This window comes from Gigantopelta aegis, chromosome 6, assembly GCF_016097555.1.
Source record: "Gigantopelta aegis isolate Gae_Host chromosome 6, Gae_host_genome, whole genome shotgun sequence".
Classification (NCBI taxonomy): Eukaryota; Metazoa; Mollusca; class Gastropoda; order Neomphalida; family Peltospiridae; genus Gigantopelta; species Gigantopelta aegis.
Genome location: NC_054704.1, coordinates 12595834 through 12618253, shown reverse-complemented (window position 1 = coordinate 12618253; position 22420 = coordinate 12595834). Strand labels below are relative to the sequence as shown.

The window sequence follows — 22420 nt, the reverse complement described above, 5'->3', positions numbered from 1 at the left end:
TAATATAATTCTTTGTTACTGTCATATTATTTTAGCATGTTTTGGTCATATATATGGCTTCTATACATTGTTTCAGTAAACTTTTACTGGTTATACACGCAAAAAACACTGGGTATTTCACATACAGGCAAGTATTTGTTACACATTTGTTCAGAATGTTTTTTGTCATTGTGTTCCCTCCAAATTGTTATTTAAGTCATTAAGTTTAAGAACATGCCACAATGCTGACAACTTTCAACGGAAGAAGTTGTATTTTCCCCCATATTTAAAGGAAAATGCTAAAATATCTATTGGACCTTAATTAATTTTGTCGAGTATAGTATAGGCAGATATACTGAACCATATTTGAATAATGCTGCCTCAATATATTAAATACAGTGCAATTTTTAATAGTAAAAGGTTCAAGCAGCCCAAAATATGTGTAAATATAGAAAATAGTGCATTTCAGGCATTGCTTAACTTTTGCCGATGAGTATATCATTATTCATACCACATATTGCATTGTTATTTGGTTTGTTACTATTAACATCTAGTATAGGATGAATATCATTCATTTTGGCCTTATATCTATTAAAAATTTATATGGGTGACAAATTTATCACTATATTTAATTTTTCAATATAGTGTTTTTGGAACACAAAATGTGCAACGGTACCCCCATTCAAATGGCGATATTTTTTTAATCCACCAACATTTTTGCTGCAGACAAGCAGATATTAAATTCATATATAATGAGGTATCTAAAAATACTTGTCTCCAAAAATTCATTGACTGATAGGTTCGGTAAATCTTCTCTGTGGTATTCAATTAAAGGCTTGGCCATTTCCACTAATCCTGGCCTCATGACAGATGGTATTAGGTGACGAGACTTAACTCTAGTAACGTGACTGTCACTGAAACGTTCCGATAACTGTTGCATGGTATGATCCAGATACGGTATAGTAAGGTTTCTTCTATAATATTCCTCTGTGTCCAGGATAGACGCATTGCGACCATGATGTACACAACAGATTTCCGGAACCGATGGACCGACAGAAATGCTATCAGCCAATTCAACAGCTTTTACTACCTTACGTAGATCTCCCATTTGTCAATTTTATGCCCAAAATTCATGACGATTGGATGAGACTGTTTGTTTGTTTGTTGTTGTTTTTTTGTGTGTTTTTTAATAATTGTTTTAAAGCGTGCAAAAGTACGTTCGATATATGATGTGGTCGCAATAGGCAAGTTCGTAGGAGACCTATCTTTTTATGCTTATTAGAGAATAAGCGTTCTCATGTCCCATCATAATTTCACGAGTTTGGGACAAAAAGCCTTCGAGATATACGCAATATAAGAGTGAGCGGACTTACTTACTTACTTAACCCCCTTCGTGCTAATAAGGCTGTTACCAGATATCACTACTGTTGCCTGTCTTTTGCCAGCTTCTCCAGCAGCCCCCAGCTCAGACTGCCCTCTCGAATTTCCTTTGCTACTGTCCTCCTCCATGTTTCTTTCGGTCTTCCTCGTTTCCTTTTTCCAGGAGGGGTCCATTGGAGTGCCACTCTTCGTAGGAACGTTTGGTAGGGCCGTTTGAAGCATTCTGATAACATGGCCAATCCAGCGCCATCTTGATCTCCGATACCAATGACTGTGTGAAGGTTTTTTTTATGGAGATGGGCCAGAAGATATTCAGAATCTTGCGAAGGCACCCATTTTGAAAGACCTCCAACTTCTGACCGATGGTCTTGGTAATTTTCCAGGATTCTGCTCCATACAGTAGAGTGGTTAAGACAGTGCGTACCTTTGTCTTGAAACTAATCTTGCTTGCTTTCCAGATGTTTAGGAGTGATGCAAAGGTCTGGCTTGCATTGGAGATTCTTGAGTGGATTTCTGCTTCACTGTTTCCATCTGCTGTCATCTTAGATCCAAGGTATGTGAAGTCATCAACTTCTGCAACTTTGTCACCATGAAGGATGATGGATTCGTTGGACTTAGGAATGTTGATCTTAAGTCAAATCTTCTCTGCAATGGTTGCTAGGCCTGTATGCTTATATGACGGTGAGAACATAAACAGATGTCGTCTGCGAAATCCAGGTCTTCGAGCATGCTTGTGAAAGTCCACTGGATCCCTTTTCTTCCTGATTGTTCCACATTCTTCATGATTCAGTCTGTCCCAATTATGAACAAGAAGGGTGAAAGAACACACCCGTGATTTTCCCCAGTCTTTATATTGAAAGGGTCACTAAGAAGGTTGCCATTTATAACTTGAGAACAGAAATCTGTATATGACATATGACAGCCTGATGACGTTAATATGTTTGGAGGATATACCATAGTGCCTGAGTATCCCCCAGAGCGATTCCCTGTGAATACTGTCAAAGGGTTTTTCGAAGTCGATGAAATTGACATATACTGTTGAGTTCCAGGATATGTCTCAAGGTGATAATGTGATCTCTGCAAGACATTCCTTTCCGAAATCCAGCTTGTTCTTGACGCATATCATGATGACTTGAGTAAGTTTTCCAGTCAGGTACATAGTTCTTACATTCCAACATCCGATTTTCATCTTAGTTTTTGGCTTCAGGAAATTCACCATCGGGATGGCAGCTCCCAGCTGGGTTTTACTGTCCTCTGTCATGGATCCAGTTTCCTGGTCTGCTTCATTCCTTAGGCCACAGTTTTGATCTCTGATTTCAGTTTCTGTAACAATATTGGTATTTTAAGGGAATGGGTTGTTAGCCAACCCCCAACCTGGAGGACTCCCACCGGCACAGCTCTTAGGGTCCCTGAGACACACAAGGTACCACGACAAGGTAAAGACCTCAAAAGCTAGAAAGTGAGCGGAGAATAATAAATAATAATAATAATTCTGCCAAATACAATAGGTCTCCCAGACGCTAGTCGCTAGGAGACCTAATAATAATTTAACAAATAATAAAATGAAAATAAAATGCTAGAAAATATCCAGAAAATCGTGGAATTGCAGTATTTTATTGTGTCATGATAAAACGTAGGTGTTAACAGACATTGTAGTAAACCAGCAAAGAATAGTTACTGATAGGGCCTTCACGAGTCCAAAATATTGGACTCGGAGTACTCGAGGGTCAAACTCGATCTGGACCCGAGTACCCGACACTTACACGAGATAATAATGCGAATAAGAAAAAAGTAAAATAGAATTATGCCATCTTAATTCCAGCGCTGAACATGGATGCCAAAGCATGCCATTGTATTGCATTCAGACATTCGACTTTTATTTTGCCTACGTCTCATAGCTCTATAATGTAACCGGCGGCATGCATATGGCAAAATTACTTTTATATAAAAAAAAAAAAATAATAATTAAATGAGAGTGTTCTTCCTTGTACGGGTACTCGAGTCCTGTGAACGGATTCGAGTCTTGCAAGACTCGGCTCGTGAAGACTCGTGGATCCTAGTTACTGAACACCTGTTGTCTGCTGTAACCTGACCAGGCTACTAACGATCAGTCAGCCGACCCAAGGTTTTTGGATGTCAAACATTTGGTAATATTGACTTATAGTCTTAGAACGGAAACCCGCTACATTGTTCCATTAGTAGCAAGGGATCTTTTATATGCACCATCCCATTTATTCCACTGGTAACATTATATGCATTATTGCTTAGCTTAAGTAATGGTAGTGTAGTGCGTTGTTTGTATGCATTATCAGATAGCATAGAGATAAAGTAGGAAATATTTGTGCTGACAATTCATCAAATTTACAATTCTTGCTAAGATTGGATTAGAAAAAATGGAATCCACCAATCAACAATCAAGATGACGAGCTCGCTAAAGAGCTTAGTCCGAAAAATTGATGCCCTGTAACCGCCGAACCTAAAACTCCGACCGTCTCACCACTTTCCCCCACCCCACCACCAAGCAATAACTGCGCAATCAACTATAGAAAACGAAAAGCTCCATTCTCAGATAATGAATCTGTCTGAGGACGAAATAACGGTACCAGGCTCCGATGCTGAAACTATTAACAGCTCGCCAAGATCTCCAAGACACCCTATTCAACATCCAGGACACCCTATTCAACATCCATGACACCCTATTCAACACCCAGGACACCGTATTCAACATCTACATCCAGGACACATTATTCAACATCCAGGACACCATATTCAACATCCAGAAAACCCTATTCAACATCCAGAACACCCTATTCAACATCCAGGACACCCTATTCAACATCCAGAACACCCTATTCAACATCCAGGACACCCTATTCAACATCAACATCCAGGACACTATATTCAACATCCAGGACACCCTATTCAACATCCAGGACACCCTATTCAACATCCAGAACACCATATTCAACATCCAGGACACGCTATTCAACATCCACATCCAGGACACTATATTCAACATCCAGGAAACCCTATTCAACATCCAGGACACCCTGTTCAACATCCAGGACAACCTATTCAATATCCAGGATATCCTATTCAACATCCACATCCAGGACACCCTATTTAACATCCACATCCAGGACACCCTATTCAACATCCAGGACACTCTATTCAACATTCAGGACACCTTATTCAACATCCACATCCAGGACACCCTATTCAACACCTTACTAAATACTATGTTTCACTGACCAAAATGATATCTGAAGCTATTCCATATTTTGAACTTCTGCATACGTTTTCATCTCTTCGGTGAAACTCTTACACATTTATTATTTTGTCATCGTTTTAGATAAAGTGATAGACGATATATACCGTATGTATGACGTATGTATGTATGTATATATGTATGTATGTATGTATGTATGTATGATGTATGTATGTATGTATGTATGTATGTATGTATGTATGTATGTATGTATGTATATATTGATGTATGAATATCTATATATTGTATGTATGTCGAGGTTGACTATTACATACATAGATATTAACACACTGGCACAGGGGATAATTAAATCCTTTCTGGCCTGACAAATTGTCCCATGCCGTTGCTGGGACTCGAACCTGTGGCACCGAATCGCCCGCAAATTGCCAGACTAACCACGATGCGCTCTGAGCTATCGAGACATCCATAAAAAGGATGCTCTTTAACTCAACCACATGCATGGGGCCTACAATCTACGTGGTCGATCCCGCTTACGTGTACGAAACAGTGGGCAGACCTGGCACTGGCTAGTATGTATTGATATATGAATATCTATATATTGTATGTATGTCGAGGTTGACTATTACATACATAGATATTAACGCACTGGCACAGGGGATAATTAAATCCTTTCTGGCCTGACAAACTGCCCCATGCCGTTGCTGGGACTCGAACCTGTGGCACCGAATCGCCCGCAAGTTGCAAGACTAACCACGGTGCGCTCTGAGCTATCGAGGCATCCATAAAAAGGATGCTCTTTAACTCAACCACATGCATGGGGCCTACAACATATGCGGTCGATCCCGCTTACGTGCACGAAACATTGGGCAGACCTGGCACTGGCTAGTATGTATTGATGTATGAATACCTATATATTGTATGTATGTCGAGGTTGACTATTACATACATAGATATTAACACACTGGCACAGGGGATAATTAAATCCTTTCTGGCCTGACAAACTGTCCCATGCCGTTGCTGGGACTCGAATCTGTGGCACTGAATCGCCCGCAAGTTGCAAGACTAACCACGGTGCGCTCTGAGCTATCGAGGCATCCATAAAAAGGATGCTCTTTAACTCGACCACATGCATGGGGCCTACAACATATGCGGTCGATCCCGCTTACGTGCACAAAACATTGGGCAGACGTGGCACTGGCTAGTATGTATTGATGTATGAATATCTATATATTGTATGTATGTCGAGGTTGACTATTACATACATAGATATTAACGCACTGGCACAAAGGATAATTAAATCCTTTCTGGCCTCACAAATTGTCCCATGCCGTTGCCGACTCGAACCTGTGGCACCTGTATATATATGTATAATGTGTATGTATGTATGTATGTATGTATGTATGTATGTATGCATTCATTTAACGACACTCCAGCACAAAAATATAAATCGGCTATTGGCTGTCAAACAGGTAACTACAAAAAATTATGATTATTTCCAATAAAAATAAAAATTGGATAATAATTTAAAGCTGCAGTGTCTGGAATATTTTTATTATTTTTGCATTTAGAATAGATGATCCAGTTTTGTTTGGTACATAAAAAGCCCACCACATCGCTATAGTTTCGCAATGCTCGCTTATCTACATTATCTAGGTCAACTGAATGGCCAGCTTGTTTTTCTTCAGTTAGCGGAACGCCAGTAGAACTGGGAATTTACGCGATTTGCGCAGGCGCTGAGCTTCTCACGTGATTTTGAACAAATGTAACTCTTTTGATTGAGGGGTCGTCTCATACTTCCAAAATACATTTATATCCATAGAAGTATGGTACAATACCTTTCCAGGGGTCGGTGGGGGATTTGCCTTGAAATTTTGACAGTGACGAGCAGTTGGCATGCGCGTTACATGTAAGGGGTGTTAATAATTACGTAACGCTCTAGGGGTAGAGGAAGAGGGCGGTATGTTCGATATACGTAACATTTATGAAGACTATATGTTATTTCTATTCATTACTTAGACCTAAAAATGTGGGGGTTTTTTTTTTTTTTAATGCGCGGTCGGTCTAGGATCGATCCCCATCAGCGGGATTGTTCCAGCCTGTGCGCCATGAATGGTATATAAAAGGCCATGGTATGTGATATCCTGTCTGTGGGATGGTACATATAAATGATTCCATGCTAAAAAAAAAATATATATATATTTCAAAAAATGTTTTATCTTGGTCAGGGAAGGGTTTCGACACCCCCCCCCCCCCCCCCCCCCGCGCACATGCGCCCGTTTCCTCTCTTATTATTAAATCAATATGCTCCAACACTGATGTCGTTAAACAAAACAAACTAACTTTACCCTTTCCAAATGAAATAATATTTATTTGAATTTGTCGATTTTACCACACGTAAAATTAAAAAGTGAAAACGGTCATTTTCTACTTTAGTATATTTTATTAAAAATATATACATGATCAATGTGTTATACAAACTAAACTTTGAACGTTCTACTAACATTTTATAAAATATTAATTCTTAAATAGGAAGGTACGATTGTCGATAGTACGTTGTCAAGATCAAAACCAGTTTTAACGAAAGAATAGTACGTATCCTCAACCGAACGTTCTTTGTACAGCGCAAGAATTATCATTTCATTTTTTGAGACGAACCCTACAATTTCAAATCCGCAAACGCACCCGTTAACTGAAATTGACAACAGGCTGTCGTTTGTGGTTTGCCAGACAGGCGACGAGTCGAGCGTATACTTTTGACGGAACTCGGAACTATTTTCTCGTGCACCTATCCAGAACGGTTCAGACACGCCCACCATGGATCCATGTTCTGTCATCGCCAGTCCACGGTTCCATGACGTTCTCTGTTCATAGCGAACACACGTATTTCATATTTTTGCAGGATATTATTATATGGTAACCAGACACTAACTTTAAAACAGAGGAAAGTGCTGTGTGAATATAATACAATACAGATATCAAGGTAAGTGTATTTTAAAACTTTGTATAGAAATCAAACTGTTTAAAAAAACTTTAAAATTAATTCTGAATGGAATTTAAAAGATTCTAAAACATTTCTGTTGCAAACAATATCGTTTCTCGTCGGCTTCAGATGATTACATTCCACCGAAATGTGGCGCACACTCCGTGTACACTGACTGTTCACACTGAGGAGAGCCCGTGTTTTAAAAATTAATGCGTCAATTAATTAATAAATTAATGTGGCCGATGACAATGTTTCATGAGTGCATGTCATCACAGCTGTATGTATTCTAATGAGCTCTGTCTGGTGCTAGATATGACTTGTGAAAGACATCTCCAGTAAAGGATCTCCTCGGGAATGACTGTCCTCCTATAGACGAGGCACTAGACAGATATTCATAGAATCAACCAGAGATACGGTCTTGATCACGTATTATGGTTTTGTCATTCAAATTTCAGATCTGAACGATAAAATAGTGATCAAAGTTGTGTGGCAATGTAAAAGGGATGACATCTCCAGTAAAGGATCTCCTCGGGGGTGGCTATCGTCTTATGGACGAGGCACTAGATAGAGATTCATAGAATCAACCACTAGTTTGCCCATTCGACTCTGCATTGTGTAGATGTGTAATATATAGTTATACCTCACTTAAGGTCGAGTTAATTATTATATTAGTTCGATGACAAATAAAAGCAATAACTAGAAAGTAATAAATAATGAAACGAAAATAACATTTTGTTCTGGAGCAGTGAAACTGTCTATTTCAGTTGTTCGTGTCGCACCTGCAAATGCAGTTTGAGGTAGTTTTATCAGTGTGTGTTAGGGCTGTACTGGTATCGGAATATATTAAAACTCAGAGACGTAGTTTATATTTCTCGGGATGGGCATAGTATGGAGAATTAAGTACTAAAATGCTATTTCCGAGAATTTTTTTTTTTAAATATATATTTAAATCGTCTAAAAAACCAAAAACTTTTATATGTAGAACTAGAAAACATAGTTTGAACTTTGTTATATGCAAATAATAAGTGTCACCAAGCAAAAACATTTTTGTCTTATTTTGTAACGGCGAATTGTGAGAGACGGTCGTGGGTGTAAAAATAAACCAGCGAGAAAAAAAGGACTTTGAAGGCAAGAATGGAGATTGTTTTGTTCAGTTAAATGGACTTCATTTTCAGTGCATTTTAATTTGGACAATAAAGAAGATTTTAAATTCTAACTGCAGAAGCAGGACTATTTTTTGGAGACAGTTACGCTACTGATTCCGGCAAACACGTCTACGAACACGTGGTGTTGTATAATACAGGTTATGACATGTGGACGTGTACCACAAGGGAAACATTAGTCTACATTTCCCCAGTATGAACACCTAAAGACTTTAGTCAAGTGTTGAAGGACTTAAAAGACAATGCGTTGCAACCGAACATCGCAAGTGTAAACGGAAAGTGTAAAAAATGGTCGCGCAGTCGTGCGCGTCTCGAAATGTGAACACGTGCTCATCAAATATACTCTTCAAAAAAAGAAACGCAAAAGGGTACAAATGGGTTATAACTCCGATTTTATGTTTCCTACCGGTTCATGCTTTGTGAATATAAGGTCATTGCATGTCCCAAACACATTCCCACTGTTACATTCGATAAAACGCAGCTACTGTACAATAAAGTTCCAAAATGTGAATATTCGCAAAAACGCAGCCACGTGCAAACCATGTCACCACTGCACGTGCGTTGTCTGCACGTGCAACATGGAACACCGACAGTATAAAAGTGCAGAGTGTTCGCTTGCCTGGCCTCTGTATCTGGCCGACAGTTGACAATCCAGGACATGCCACGTCTCAGTGAACCGCAGAGAAACAATGCCATCGGCCGACTAGACGCAGGCGAATCCAGAACGGCCGTTGCCAGGGCATTCCATGTGTCCCCAAGCACCATCTCCAGACTGTGGGACCGTTACCAGCAACATGGATCAACACGTGACCTCCCTAGATCCGGTCGACCACGGGTCACTACCCCCGGGCAGGACCGCTACATCCGGGTACGCCACCTTCGGGAACGATTGACTACTCCACCTCCACAGCCGCAGCAATACCAGGTTTGCGCAGGATATCCGACCAGACCGTACGGAACCGCCTACGTGAGGTAGGAATTCGTGCCAGACGTCCAGTTCGAGGTGTCATCTTAACACCACAACACCGTCGACTCCGACTGCAGTGGTGCCAGATTCATCGACAATGGCCTCAACTGCGATGGAGACAGGTGTGGTTCAATGACGAGTCCCGATTTCTGCTCCGACGTCATGATGGAAGATGTCGCGTGTATAGGCGTCGTGGTGAACGTTATGCGGCAAACTGCGTGCAGGAAGTGGACAGATTCGGCGGGGGTAGTGTCATGGTGTGGGCAGCCATCTCACACACTGGCAGAACTGACCTGGTCCACGTGCAGGGCAACCTGAATGCACAGGGCTACATTGACCAGATCCTCCGGCCACACATCGTTCCAGTTATGGCCAACGCCAACGCAGTGTTCCAACATGACAACGCCAGGCCTCACACAGCACGTCTCACAACGGCTTTCCTACAGAACAACAACATTAATGTCCTTCCTTGGCCATCGATATCACCGGATTTGAACCCAATTGAGCATCTATGGGACGAGTTGGACCGACGCCTCCGACAGCGACAACCACAGCCCCAGACCCTGCCCGAGCTGGCAGCAGCCTTGCAGGCCGAGTGGGCCACCATCCCCCGGGACGTCATCCGTACTCTGGTTGCTTCAATGGGCAGGCGGTGCCAGGCAGTTGTCAACACACGTGGAGGCCACACCCGGTATTGACTCCAGATGACCTTGACCTTGGTGGTGTGTCCTATCACTTACTCACAATGGACTAGAGTGAATTGTGAACAATCCTGCAACATTTGGTAATTATCGGACTCACCATTCAATAATTAAATCAATTCTCCAAATGTTACGACAATGTGGTTTTGCGTTTCTTCTTTTGAAGAGTATATAAAAGAAAGAACGGAAATACCTTCCGGATTTCAATGTAAGTTATGACGATAAAAGTTAATTGTATTATTCATAATTTTTGTTTGTTTTTTGTTTTGTTTTAAATACAGGTGTAGTCAAATGAAAAGTGTAGGTGTATTACAATTGTAATATTGTAATATACCTACACTTTTTTGCTATCCTCCCTGTGGGAAGCGCAAATAAACGATCCCTTGCTGCTAATCGGAAAGAGTAGCCCATGGAGTGGCGACAGCGGCTTTCCTCTCAAAATCTGTGTGGTCCTAACCATATGTCTGACGCCATATAACCGTAAATAAAATGTGTTGAGTGCGTCATTAAATAAAACATTTCTTTCTTTGTTTTACTGACTATTTTAAATACATGTCGTCGGTGTTCTTTCAAAACATCGTAACTACACATTCCCGCCAAAACCACTTTTTGCTGGAATCGTAATCTCTGGTTCCTAATACGCCGTGTGTTACACAGTAATACGTGAAGACTGGCGGGAACATATTGTGTGCAGTAATTTTAAAAGCTCGTATATCCATGTGCAACATTTTTGTTATTTCAAAATGTCGTATGTGCGAACATTTTTCTTACAGTTTCGGTCTTTTGTATCAGAAGTTAAATTGTGTCCGAAGTGTCCAGATGTCATTCATAAAAGGTACTTCAATTATTGTTTTAAGTATTCAAATAGATAATTATTAATATTAGTGATTTGGGACTTATAATATTAACAGCAAAGCACATACCCGGATTTATTGTGTCAATAATTTATGTTTTTGGTATATTTTTCTTGCATAATGTTTTTGTATATCGTCGTTTACTCGTGTTAGCACGGCAATCAGTAATACGCTACAGGGACTCGAATTTTATCATTACCGAAATTATACGATATTTTAAAAGTAATTAGTATAGCAGTTACGATGTTTTAAATCCACAATTTTATTACACAATATTATAAATTGTTAATTTGTTTTTGTTATTACTAAGCAAATACGAGTTATTCAGATACAATTTGATTAAAAATCAAATTAGTTTTGTTTAATAACACTACTAGATCGCACTGATTTATTAATAATTGCACATTGAATGTCAAACATTTGGCAATTTCGTCTTCTGTTTGTCTTTAGAGAAAACTCGCTATATTTTCCTTTAGTAGCAGTCTGTGATATCATGTTCTGTCTAATTAGATTTATATTTACTGATGGTACTTTTTATTATTAATTACAGACTACAAAGTTCCAACTGAATGAAAGCAGCTCAGTGTACTATGTCGTCAAAGTGGCTGCGTTTACCTGATGATCAACAATTCTCAAATAACATTGTAAACCTTCTTTCACAAAGGGAACTGGGGAAGAATGCATTTAAAGGAATGCATTATAATTTCCTAACGCATGCATATTATACCCTGTTTAAGAAAACTGCCCCAAGATACATTATAGTAGAGCAAGAAGGAAATGAATATCAGTTTATAGAAATGAAATTCCACCCATACTGTAAAAATGGATGCTAGTAAGTTTAATCAGTTTTCTCGAGGGCAAATGTGTGTTCAGTTATCATTAAATGCTTCCAAAATATCACAAAAGGACGCAACAACAACAAACACTACAAATGTTATGCATAAAGCAGCAGACTGTCTAAGTGGAGAAAGTAGCTCCATTAATCAAACTAACAAACCAAATACAGACGTTAATGATATCAACTCTTTAACCCCAAACACGCAAACTATACCCCCAGAAACCAATAGGAAAGTTTTACATATACGAATTCAAGGCACGACTGTTACCGAACTTAGAAATGATTTAGATATTGAATGTCACGAATCAGATTTAGAATTAGAGGAAAATGATGTTTCAAATTCGATATGGGGTGAAGCAAGTGGTAATAGTAATAATTCTCCAGATGTGTTGGGTGATGCTGGTCTTGTTCTAGATGGTAACACGCCAGTTAAAAGGCGACGTGCAAAGAAAGGGGAGAGTGATAAAAGTACCTGGGTAAGAGAGAGAAATAAAACACTTAGAATGAAGGGGAAAGAGTATTGTGGGCAGGAACGAGTGGAAGGAAAGTATACACAGACAAAGGAAGTGAAACAGAGAGGCATTAGACCACCATGTAATTGCCATCACAGTAAAACATCAACATCAACAAAACTACATTGCAATGCATTTAATTCAAATGAGAGAGAGATAATATTTAATACATTTTGGGATGAGATGACCTGGGATCAAAAGAAGGTTTATGTTAAAACATTAATGACAGCATCTTTCCCAAAAAGGAAGACATCAAAACAGACAGAATCTAGGAGAAAAACCAGCTGGACGTATCATCTAAACAAAGGTGACATGTTAATCCAGGTCTGTAAACAAATGTTCCTAACAACACTAGGTTTGGGTGAGAAAATGGTTTATGGGTGGATTAGCCAAGACAAGGAAGAAAAAGATAAGGAAATGATATCACCAGGTGTTAAAAGGAGAGAGAGACTTTCAAATGACCCACATAGAAATGATGTCAAAGAATTTTTCGATAATCTTCCAAAAATGCCTTCTCACTACTGCAGGTCCACTTCGGACAAACTGTACCTGGAACCAGTGTTTAGGAATATGATGGAACTTTACCACGTATTTTTGGGCTATTGCAAAGAAAATGATATTCCACGAGATCCAGTTAAGATTAAAACGTTTTGTAATGTTTTTCAGGATATGAATTTAGCGCTTTTTAAACCAAAAAAAGATCAATGCGATATCTGTTGTGCACATGAAAATAAAAATATTTCAGATGAAATATACCAGAGACACATAGAAAGAAAAGATGAAGCAAGACGTGAAAAGATACAAGACAAAGACTGGGCAGAAAAAGGAAATGAGGGTCATGTGGTGACTATGGACCTGCAGGCCGTTCTCCTGTCCCCTAGAGTGACTGCAAGTGCCATGTACTACAAAACTAAGTTAGCCTGCCATAACTTCACAATTTATGACTTGACCAGCAAGAACGTCACTTGCTACTTCTGGCATGAGGGTCAAGGTGATTTGTCAGCAAATACATTTGCTTCTTGTGTAGTCGACTATATCAAAGCTGTAGATGGAAACAAGGATCCGTTTATCATGTACAGTGATGGGTGTACTTACCAGAATAGAAATGTGTATATGGCTAACGCATTGCTGCGTTTATCCATTGACGAGAATATAGTGATTTACCAAAAGATTTTGGAAAAAGGTCACACACAAATGGAGTGTGACTCTGTGCACAGCACAGTGGAAGGAAAACTAAAACATAGGCCAATATACTGTCCAGCAAATTATATAGATGTTCTTCACTCTGCCAGACCAAGACAGCCATACACTGTGAAATATCTGTCATATGATTTTTTTAAAGATCATAGACATCCTTGGATGTACAACTCCATTCGACCAGGCTCAAAAGCAGGTGATCCCGTTGTCACAGATATTCGGGTCCTGAAATATACACCTGATGGAACCATCCAGTACAAACTTCAGTATACAGACGAGTTCCGGGATCTTCCAAGAAGGTCAAGATCACGCCTGAGTATTGAAGGAATTCAGGAATGTACTGTGCAACAACTTCTCAGCGGACCAGTTCCGATCAGTGGTACTAAATACAACCACCTGCAGGAACTCAAGTCTGTAATTCCCCAAGACTACCATTTGTTCTATGACTCGTTGGCTCATCACTAACAATAAGAATCTTTCAAACTAACTGCTGTGTTTAGACACAATATGGTCTAGTCATCACATTAAATGTTTTTGTTTATTATAATATTACACCCTTGGAATACCACACTAAGTATCATGACTTGCAATTTAGTTCATTTGTTTAAATATTGAAATCAAGTTTGGGTGCTAGTAACGATTGTATTAATTATACTCCGACCGTGAGTATGGTTTAGTTGGTTAGTCAACTGGTTAGACCTGATTGAGTGTTTAAATGTGTGTGTGTTGTACTGTTTTACTTGATTAATAAACCATTATTCTTCGTATTCTTTATCCTGGTTTGTTTCATTGGTAAATATGAATTACAGCAGATTGACTGTCATTTGTCTGAAAATTATTAGTTTAAATGACTCAACATATAAGGGGTTAAGGTAAATTCATTGATTGTTAGTAACACATTTTAAATAATCAGCTACATATTTCAGTCACAAAAAAAGCTTAAAAGTAACCCTGGTATCCACTTTATGTGTGCATCGTATGCCCCAATGTAAGTTGCATAATATCGTAAGTATGAATTTTAGCATTATTATAAAATCAAAAAGTCGTAACTGCCATCCCGACCTACTTAGCACAGCTGCAGTGTTATTGAACATGTTCACCATTAAAGACCTTTTAGAAACATGTTTAAGCCAGAGCTTACGTTTGTAGCTAGGCCGACATTAGATAAAATAATTTTTCGTAGCTCCTGTAAAATTTCAAAATACGTAGTTACGATGTTTTGAAAGAACACCGACGATGTGCTTGTTTCTTAATTCATACGTTTACTCTTGTTTTTACTGATTGAGTATTTTAAATACATGTGCTTGTTTCTTAATTCATACGTTTACTCTTGTTTCACTGACTGAGTATTTTAAATACATGTGCTTGTTTCTTAATTCATATATTTACTCTTGTTTTCACTGACTGAGTATTTAAAATACATGTGTATGTTTCTTAATTCATACGTTTACTATTGTTTTCACTGATTGATTGTTTTCAATACATGTAGGTCGCATTCATCATGTCCGAGAAGAAAGAAAATGAAGATTTGCATTATGATACTTATCTGAGGGTGAGCTGTAACATAATGTGTATTATTATATAACATTTAGTGAAATATCTTGAAATATCAGTGAAATAAGTGATATTAGTCACTCGGTGACGATAACACATTTTAGAGTGCAAATTTCGCTATTTCACTCTAAAATGTGTTATCGTCACTGTAGAAAGTATTATCTTCACTGTAAGAAAGCCGGAACTATTTTGCTGCTGGTATTTAAAAAATAAAGGTAAATTGCCAAAAGTTATATAATAAATAGAACATTTCATTTTTTTTGTCAAATTTGATTTATATCTCATCTTGTGAAGTTTGTAATCATATGACACTCGTCGCGCAAGCGCGACTCGTGAAATATAATTGCAAACTTCACTCGATGAGATATATATTTGGTAACAGAAATGTATTAAATTCCTTTTAAATTCCATCCAGAATTAATTTTTAAAGTTTTTAAAACATTTTGATTTGTACACAAAATATTGAACTATTCTTACCTTGATTTTTGTATTTTATTGTACATTTCTCCACAGCTCTTGACACTGTAATTTCACTCGTGAAATATGATTGCAAACTTCACTCGATGTGATATAAATCATATTAGACAAAAAACATGAAATATCCTCTATGAATTACATGTATAGATTCATATACTGAGGGGAAACAAATAAGGGATAACACTTATAGTAACAGGGAATAGTAACCACAAATAAAACCCTCATTTCACAGTTTCGGTGTTATTTAACTGGGAATAGTGACCGCAAACAAAACCCTCAATCCACAGTGTCAACGTTATTTAACAGGAAACAATGACAGCAAGCAAAACCCTCAATCCACAGTGTCAATGTTATTTAACAGGAAATAGTGACCGCAAATAAAACCCTCAATTCATAGTGTCAATGTTATTTAACAGGAAATAGTGACAGCAAACAAAACCCTCAATCCACAGTGTCAATGTTATTTAACAGGAAACAATGACAGCAAGCAAAACCCTCAATCCACAGCGTCAATGTCATTTAACAGGAAATAGTGACCGCAAACAAAACCCTCAATCCACAGTGTCATTGTTATTTAACAGGAACCAATGACAGCAAACAAAACCCTCAATCCTCAGTGTCAGTGTTATTTAACGGGAAACAATGACAGCAAACAAAACCCTCAATCCACAGTGTCAGTGTTATTTAACAGGAAATAGTGATCGCAAACAAAACCCTCAATCGACAGTGTCAGTGTTATTTAACAGGAAACAATGACCGCAAACAAAACCCTCAATCCACAGCGTCAGTCTTATTTAACAGAAAACAGTGACAGCAAGCAAAACCCTCAATCCACAGCGTCAATGTTATTTAACAGGAAATAGTGACCGCAAACAAAACCCTCAATTCACAGTGTCAATGTTATTTAACAGGAAATAGTGACCGCAAACAAAACCCTCAATCCAGTGTCAATATTATTTAACATGAAAAAATTACCGCAAGCAAAACCCTCAATCCACAGTGTCAGTATTATTTAACAGGAAACAATGACAGCAAACAAAACCCTCAATCCACAGTGTCAATGTTATTTAACAGGAAATAGTGACAGCAAGCAAAACCCTCAACCCACAGTGTCAATGTTATTTAACAGGAAATAGTGACAGCAAGCAAAACCCTCAATCCACAGTGTCAATGTTATTTAACAGGAAACGATGACCGCAGACAAAACCCTCAATCCACAGTGTCAGTGTTATTTAACAGGAAATAGTGACAGCAAGCAAAACCCTGAATCCACAGTGTCAGTGTTATTTAACAGAAAATAGTGACAGCAAGCAAAACCCCCAATCCACAGTGTCAATGTTATTTAACAGGAAATAGTGACCACAAACAAAACCCTCAATCCATAGTGTCAATATTATTTAACAGGAAATAGTGACTGCAACCCAAACTCTCAGTCCATTTAATGAATGAATCAATGTTTAACGACACCTCCAGCACACAAATACACAACGGCTATTTGTGATTAAAAACATTATTGTTCACATCATTTAGCAGAGCCCTCAAAAGTACCCGGTCTCCGGCGGCAAATCGCCGCCTGAAACAGCTTTTGCCGCCGCCTACTTTTCGTTGATGGTAAAAAAAAAAGTGCTTTCTCTTCTTTAATAAAGTCTCCTACAAAAGGGATCCAAACAAGGTGCCCCCTGCTATCATCACTGTTGTAGCCTGCTACTTCTTAAACTATTGAGGGCGCTGATTTAGTAATAATTTATACACTTGGACTGTTTTCCAATGATTAATTGATACCAGAAAGATTTTACAGTGATATCAACTGGATAACGTCAAAGTTCTCCATATAACATGTACAACGGTGTTGATCTTCTCACAGTAATAACAATTTTAAAAAGTGGTTACATAGTTTTTCCATTGATATCAGTTTCGAAACCCCAAATTTCGCAGCCATATAAAATGAATGAATGAATGTTTAACGACACCCCAGCACGAAAAATACATCGGCTATTGGGTCTGCCATATAAAAGGACTGGTAAAACCATGCAGTCAAATAATTTTAGCTGACACTGCATGGAAATATTATAATATCTTCCTTGTTTGAGAACCAAGTACACAGCCTTCTGTACATGATTCTTACCTTAGTAAATCTGTTTGATTTGTGGAATAGTATACCAAGATATCTGTATCTTTCTACATTAACAAGATATTTTAGTTTTTTACAATCTTTCTTATTGTCATTAAAATTTTAAACTTTTGTCTTTTTACAATTTACAGTTAGTTTCCATTTCGTGTAATAAGAATCAAAAACATTTAGTGATTTTTGCATATCTTGATAATTATCTTCAAGGAGTACCGTATCATCGGCAAAGAGTAAAACAGAGAGAACAAGTGACGTACACATACACTCTACCAAAATGTGGGGCACTGGCAATGATCACACTCAGGAGTATTCTTCTTTAAAATAACTGAATGTGTTAAATGTGTGTGGCCCATGTGACATGACACAAGACTACATCATCATTCCTGCATCGCATGTAGGAGGACTTCCACTATCTCAGGACTGGCTTGATAGCATGAAGCTTGTTCGTAACCCACCGTTCCAAACATCTTGCAAAGTCGAAAAAATACATTGGTTAAAAGGACATTCCTGAGTTTGCTGCAATTTTAAGATGTTATCGACTAACAGAGACTTGTTAACGATTGGTATTACATATCAAATATATTTTTCTACATAACATATTAGTGGCTGTATATTAAATGTGTTTCTGATCGTTCTAATATTTGTACCAGGTTAAATTTCATTTTATTTCCTAAAATATGTTTTTTTCGTACGTACGAAATTATCTGAAAACAACATCCAGTTTGGGCTTCCTACAAATATTAAAGAGAACCAGAAACACATTGAATATACGGACACTGATATTCTAAACAAGAAAATATATTTAATATGAAAGTTTAATCGTACAAATATTTTATTTGTCGGAAACATCAGACAATGCATCTAACTCAAGAATGTCCCTTTAATAGTATATTTAAAGTCATTTTAGCAACATTGGCATGACGCAAATTGAAATTAGTCTTGGCTATAGGTGTACAGAATCCCATTTTTCTAGGGGACAAACTGGCTTTTGTCACAATTAAAAGAAAAATCTGAATAACAACATTTATTCATTTTAGCATTACTACTAAACACCTATATAGGGTTAGAAACGAATCGATACGCATGGGTTACAACTAATTTTGTTGGTAGAATGATGAAAATACAAGGTAATATTTGTCTAATTAAAATTAGTTCCACTGGTTAATTACTATTACCTGTGGATCTAACAGCACTTCGTTAGAGCTCATGTCCAGGTCATATGGTGTTTATGTGGACGTTGAATTGACGTGCGACGTCACGCTGCGAGGTTCCAGATTCAAGCATCCCTATGACTCGCCATCTGTCATTTTCACTGAGGTGTGGCATGACGAAATTGCATCAAATAGTTCACTAATGGTGTTTTTCTGACTTGTGGACTTCTGAAGGCAGTGATTTGCGACTGAATGTCTGGCCTTTTATGGTGAACACTGGACAGCATTTCTCCCGAATATTCCATGTTTCTTACACAAAGCATGCAATCTCTGCAACAACTGCTTGGCTGTATTTCTTTGAGCTGTTTCACGCACATTTTCTCTGGTTTACATCCATAAATCCATTTACAAATTTATTACTCCAAACAATCCATGTCACAATAACTTTTGCCTTTGAGTATATTATCTCAAACGTTTGACTGATTATCCTGAGTGCTCAACTTATTATGTTGAACTCTTGACTTATTATCTCGAATGTTCGATTTATTATCTCCAGCGCTCGACTTATTATCTTGAGTTCTCAACTTCTGCATCAGTACTGTACAGTCAAAAGGAGAATTGCATACATGTTGACGAGAGTTAATATGTTGAGCGCTTGACATAATACATTGATAGTTTGAGATAATTAGTTGAGATCTCAAAATAATAAGCTACATTTTCCCATTAGTAGCATGGGATCTTTTATATGCACTTTCCGACAGACAGGGAAACAAATGCCACGGTTGACCCATTTGACTCTTTCTCGTTCCAGCCAGTGCTTCACAACTGGTGTAACAAAGGCCGTGGTATGTACTATCCTGTCTGTGGGATGGTGCCTATAAAAGATCCCTTGCTGCTAATTGGAAAGAGTAGCCCATGAAGTGGCGATAGCGGGTTTCCTTTCTAAATATCTGCATCGTCCTTAACCGTATGTCTAACGCCATATAACCGTAAATAAAATGTGTTGCGTGCGTCGTTAAATAAAATATTTCCTTCCTTCCTGAGGAGATTCGTTTCTGTAACCAAATAACCCTAGGTGAGCACACTACCGACCTCTAGATCCCGCTCCTTTGAGATAATAAGTCGAGAACCCCAGGTGAGCACTCTACCGACCTCTAGATCCCGCTCCTTTGAGATAATAAGTCGAGAACCCCAGATGAGCACTCTACCGACATCTAGATCCCGCTCCCTTGAGATAATAAGTCGAGAACCCCAGGTGAGCACTCTACCGACGTCTAGATCCCGCTCCCTTGAGATAATAAGTCGAGAACCTCGGGTGAGCATTCTACCGACATCTAGATCCCGCTCCCTTGAGATAATAAGTCGAGAACCCCAGGTGAGCACTCTACCGACGTCTAGATCCCGCTCCCTTGAGATAATAAGTCGAGAACCTCGGGTGAGCACTCTACCGACATCTAGATCCCGCTCCCTTGAGATAATAAGTCGAGAACCCCAGGTGAGCACTCTACCGACGTCTAGATCCCGCTCCCTTGAGATAATAAGTCTAGATCCCCAGGTGAGCACTCTACCGACCTCTAGATCCCGCTCCCTTGAGATAATAAGTCGAACACCTCAGGTGAGCACTCTACCGACATCTAGATCCCGCTCCCTTGAGATAATAAGTCGAGAACCTCGGGTGAGCACTCTACCGACATCTAGATCCCGCTCCCTTGAGATAATACGTCGAGAACCCCAGGTGAGCACTCTACTGACGTCTAGATCCCGCTCCCTTGAGATAATAAGTCTAGATCCCCAGGTGAGCACTCTACCGACATCTAGATCCCGCTCCCTTGAGATAATAAGTCTAGATCCCCAGGTGAGCACTCTACTGACGTCTAGATCCCGCTCCCTTGAGATAATAAGTCGAGAGTTCGAGGTCTTTAAAGTAAGGAAAATATAAGTGTGTGTCCTAAATACTAATATACCACCGTAGTTATTGGTAGTCCGTAGAACAAAAAAAAAAAAAATCTATCTTTGCAGTAGCAGTGCACCACAACTGTTTAAAGGTCATGGTGTGTGCTTTCCTGTCTGTGCATAAGACAAAATATAGCGGGTTTCCTCTGATGACTACGTGTCAGAATTACCACATGTTTAACATCCAATAGCTGATGATTAATTTATCAATGTGCTTTAGTGATGTCGTTACACCAAAAAGAAAAACAAACTTGTATCTCACCAGACCGATCTCGCCACTGCATTAAAACATGTTTATTTTATAAAATAAATAATTTGTAATGTAAAATTAAAGACTGATTTATTTCTTTACCCCCCACCCACCCCAAAAAAAAAAAAAAAAAAAAAAAAAACCGACCTGGAGTTGGACAATATATATATATATATACTCTTCAAAAAAAGAAACGCAAAAGGGTACAAATGGGTTATAACTCCGATTTTATGTTTCCTACCGGTTCATGCTTTGTGAATATAAGGTCATTGCATGTCCCAAACACATTCCCACTGTTACGTTCGATAAAACGCAGCTACTGTACAATAAAGTTCCAAAATGTGAATATTCGCAAAAACGCAGCCACGTGCAAACCATGTCACCACTGCACGTGCGTTGTCTGCATGTGCAACATGAACACCGACAGTATAAAAGTGCAGGGTGTTCGCTTGCCTGGCCTCTGTATCTGGCCGACAGTTGACAATCCAGGACATGCCACGTCTCGGTGAACCGCAGAGAAACAATGCCATCGGCCGACTAGACGCAGGCGAATCCAGAACGGCCGTTGCCAGGGCATTCCATGCGTCCCCAAGCACCATCTCCAGACTGGGACCGTTACCAGCAACATGGATCAACACGTGACCTCCCTAGATCCGGTCGACCACGGGTCACTACCCCCGGGCAGGACCGCTACATCCGGGTACGCCACCTTCGGGAACGATTGACTACTGCCACCTCCACAGCCGCAGCAATACCAGGTTTGCGTAGGATATCCGACCAGACCGTACGGAACCGCCTACGTGAGGTAGGAATTTGTGCCAGACGTCCAGTTCGAGGTGTCATCTTAACACCACAACACCGTCGACTCCGACTGCAGTGGTGCCAGATTCATCGACAATGGCCTCAACTGCGATGGAGACAGGTGTGGTTCAGTGACGAGTCCCGATTTCTGCTCCGACGTCATGATGGAAGATGTCGCGTGTATAGGCGTCGTGGTGAACGTTATGCGGCAAACTGCGTGCAGGAAGTGGACAGATTCGGCGGGGGTAGTGTCATGGTGTGGGCAGCCATCTCACACACTGGCAGAACTGACCTGGTCCACGT

General features: G+C 39.2%; 1 protein-coding gene across 4 annotated transcripts in view; it reads left to right on the top strand.

Annotated features, from left to right (window-relative positions):
- The first annotated feature begins 7321 nt into the window (after positions 1-7321).
- Positions 7322-22420, top strand: part of LOC121375878 (tryptophan 2,3-dioxygenase-like) — a 38483-nt gene continuing 23384 nt past the window's right edge. The window contains exons 1-3 of one of the 4 annotated variants that reach the window (XM_041503560.1): positions 10953-11237; positions 11807-11900; positions 15293-15355. In XM_041503560.1, the coding sequence (XP_041359494.1) occupies positions 11826-11900; positions 15293-15355 (138 nt within the window). In that variant the 5' untranslated portion in view covers positions 10953-11237; positions 11807-11825. The other 3 variants (XM_041503561.1, XM_041503562.1, XM_041503559.1) reach the window with 3 other exon arrangements.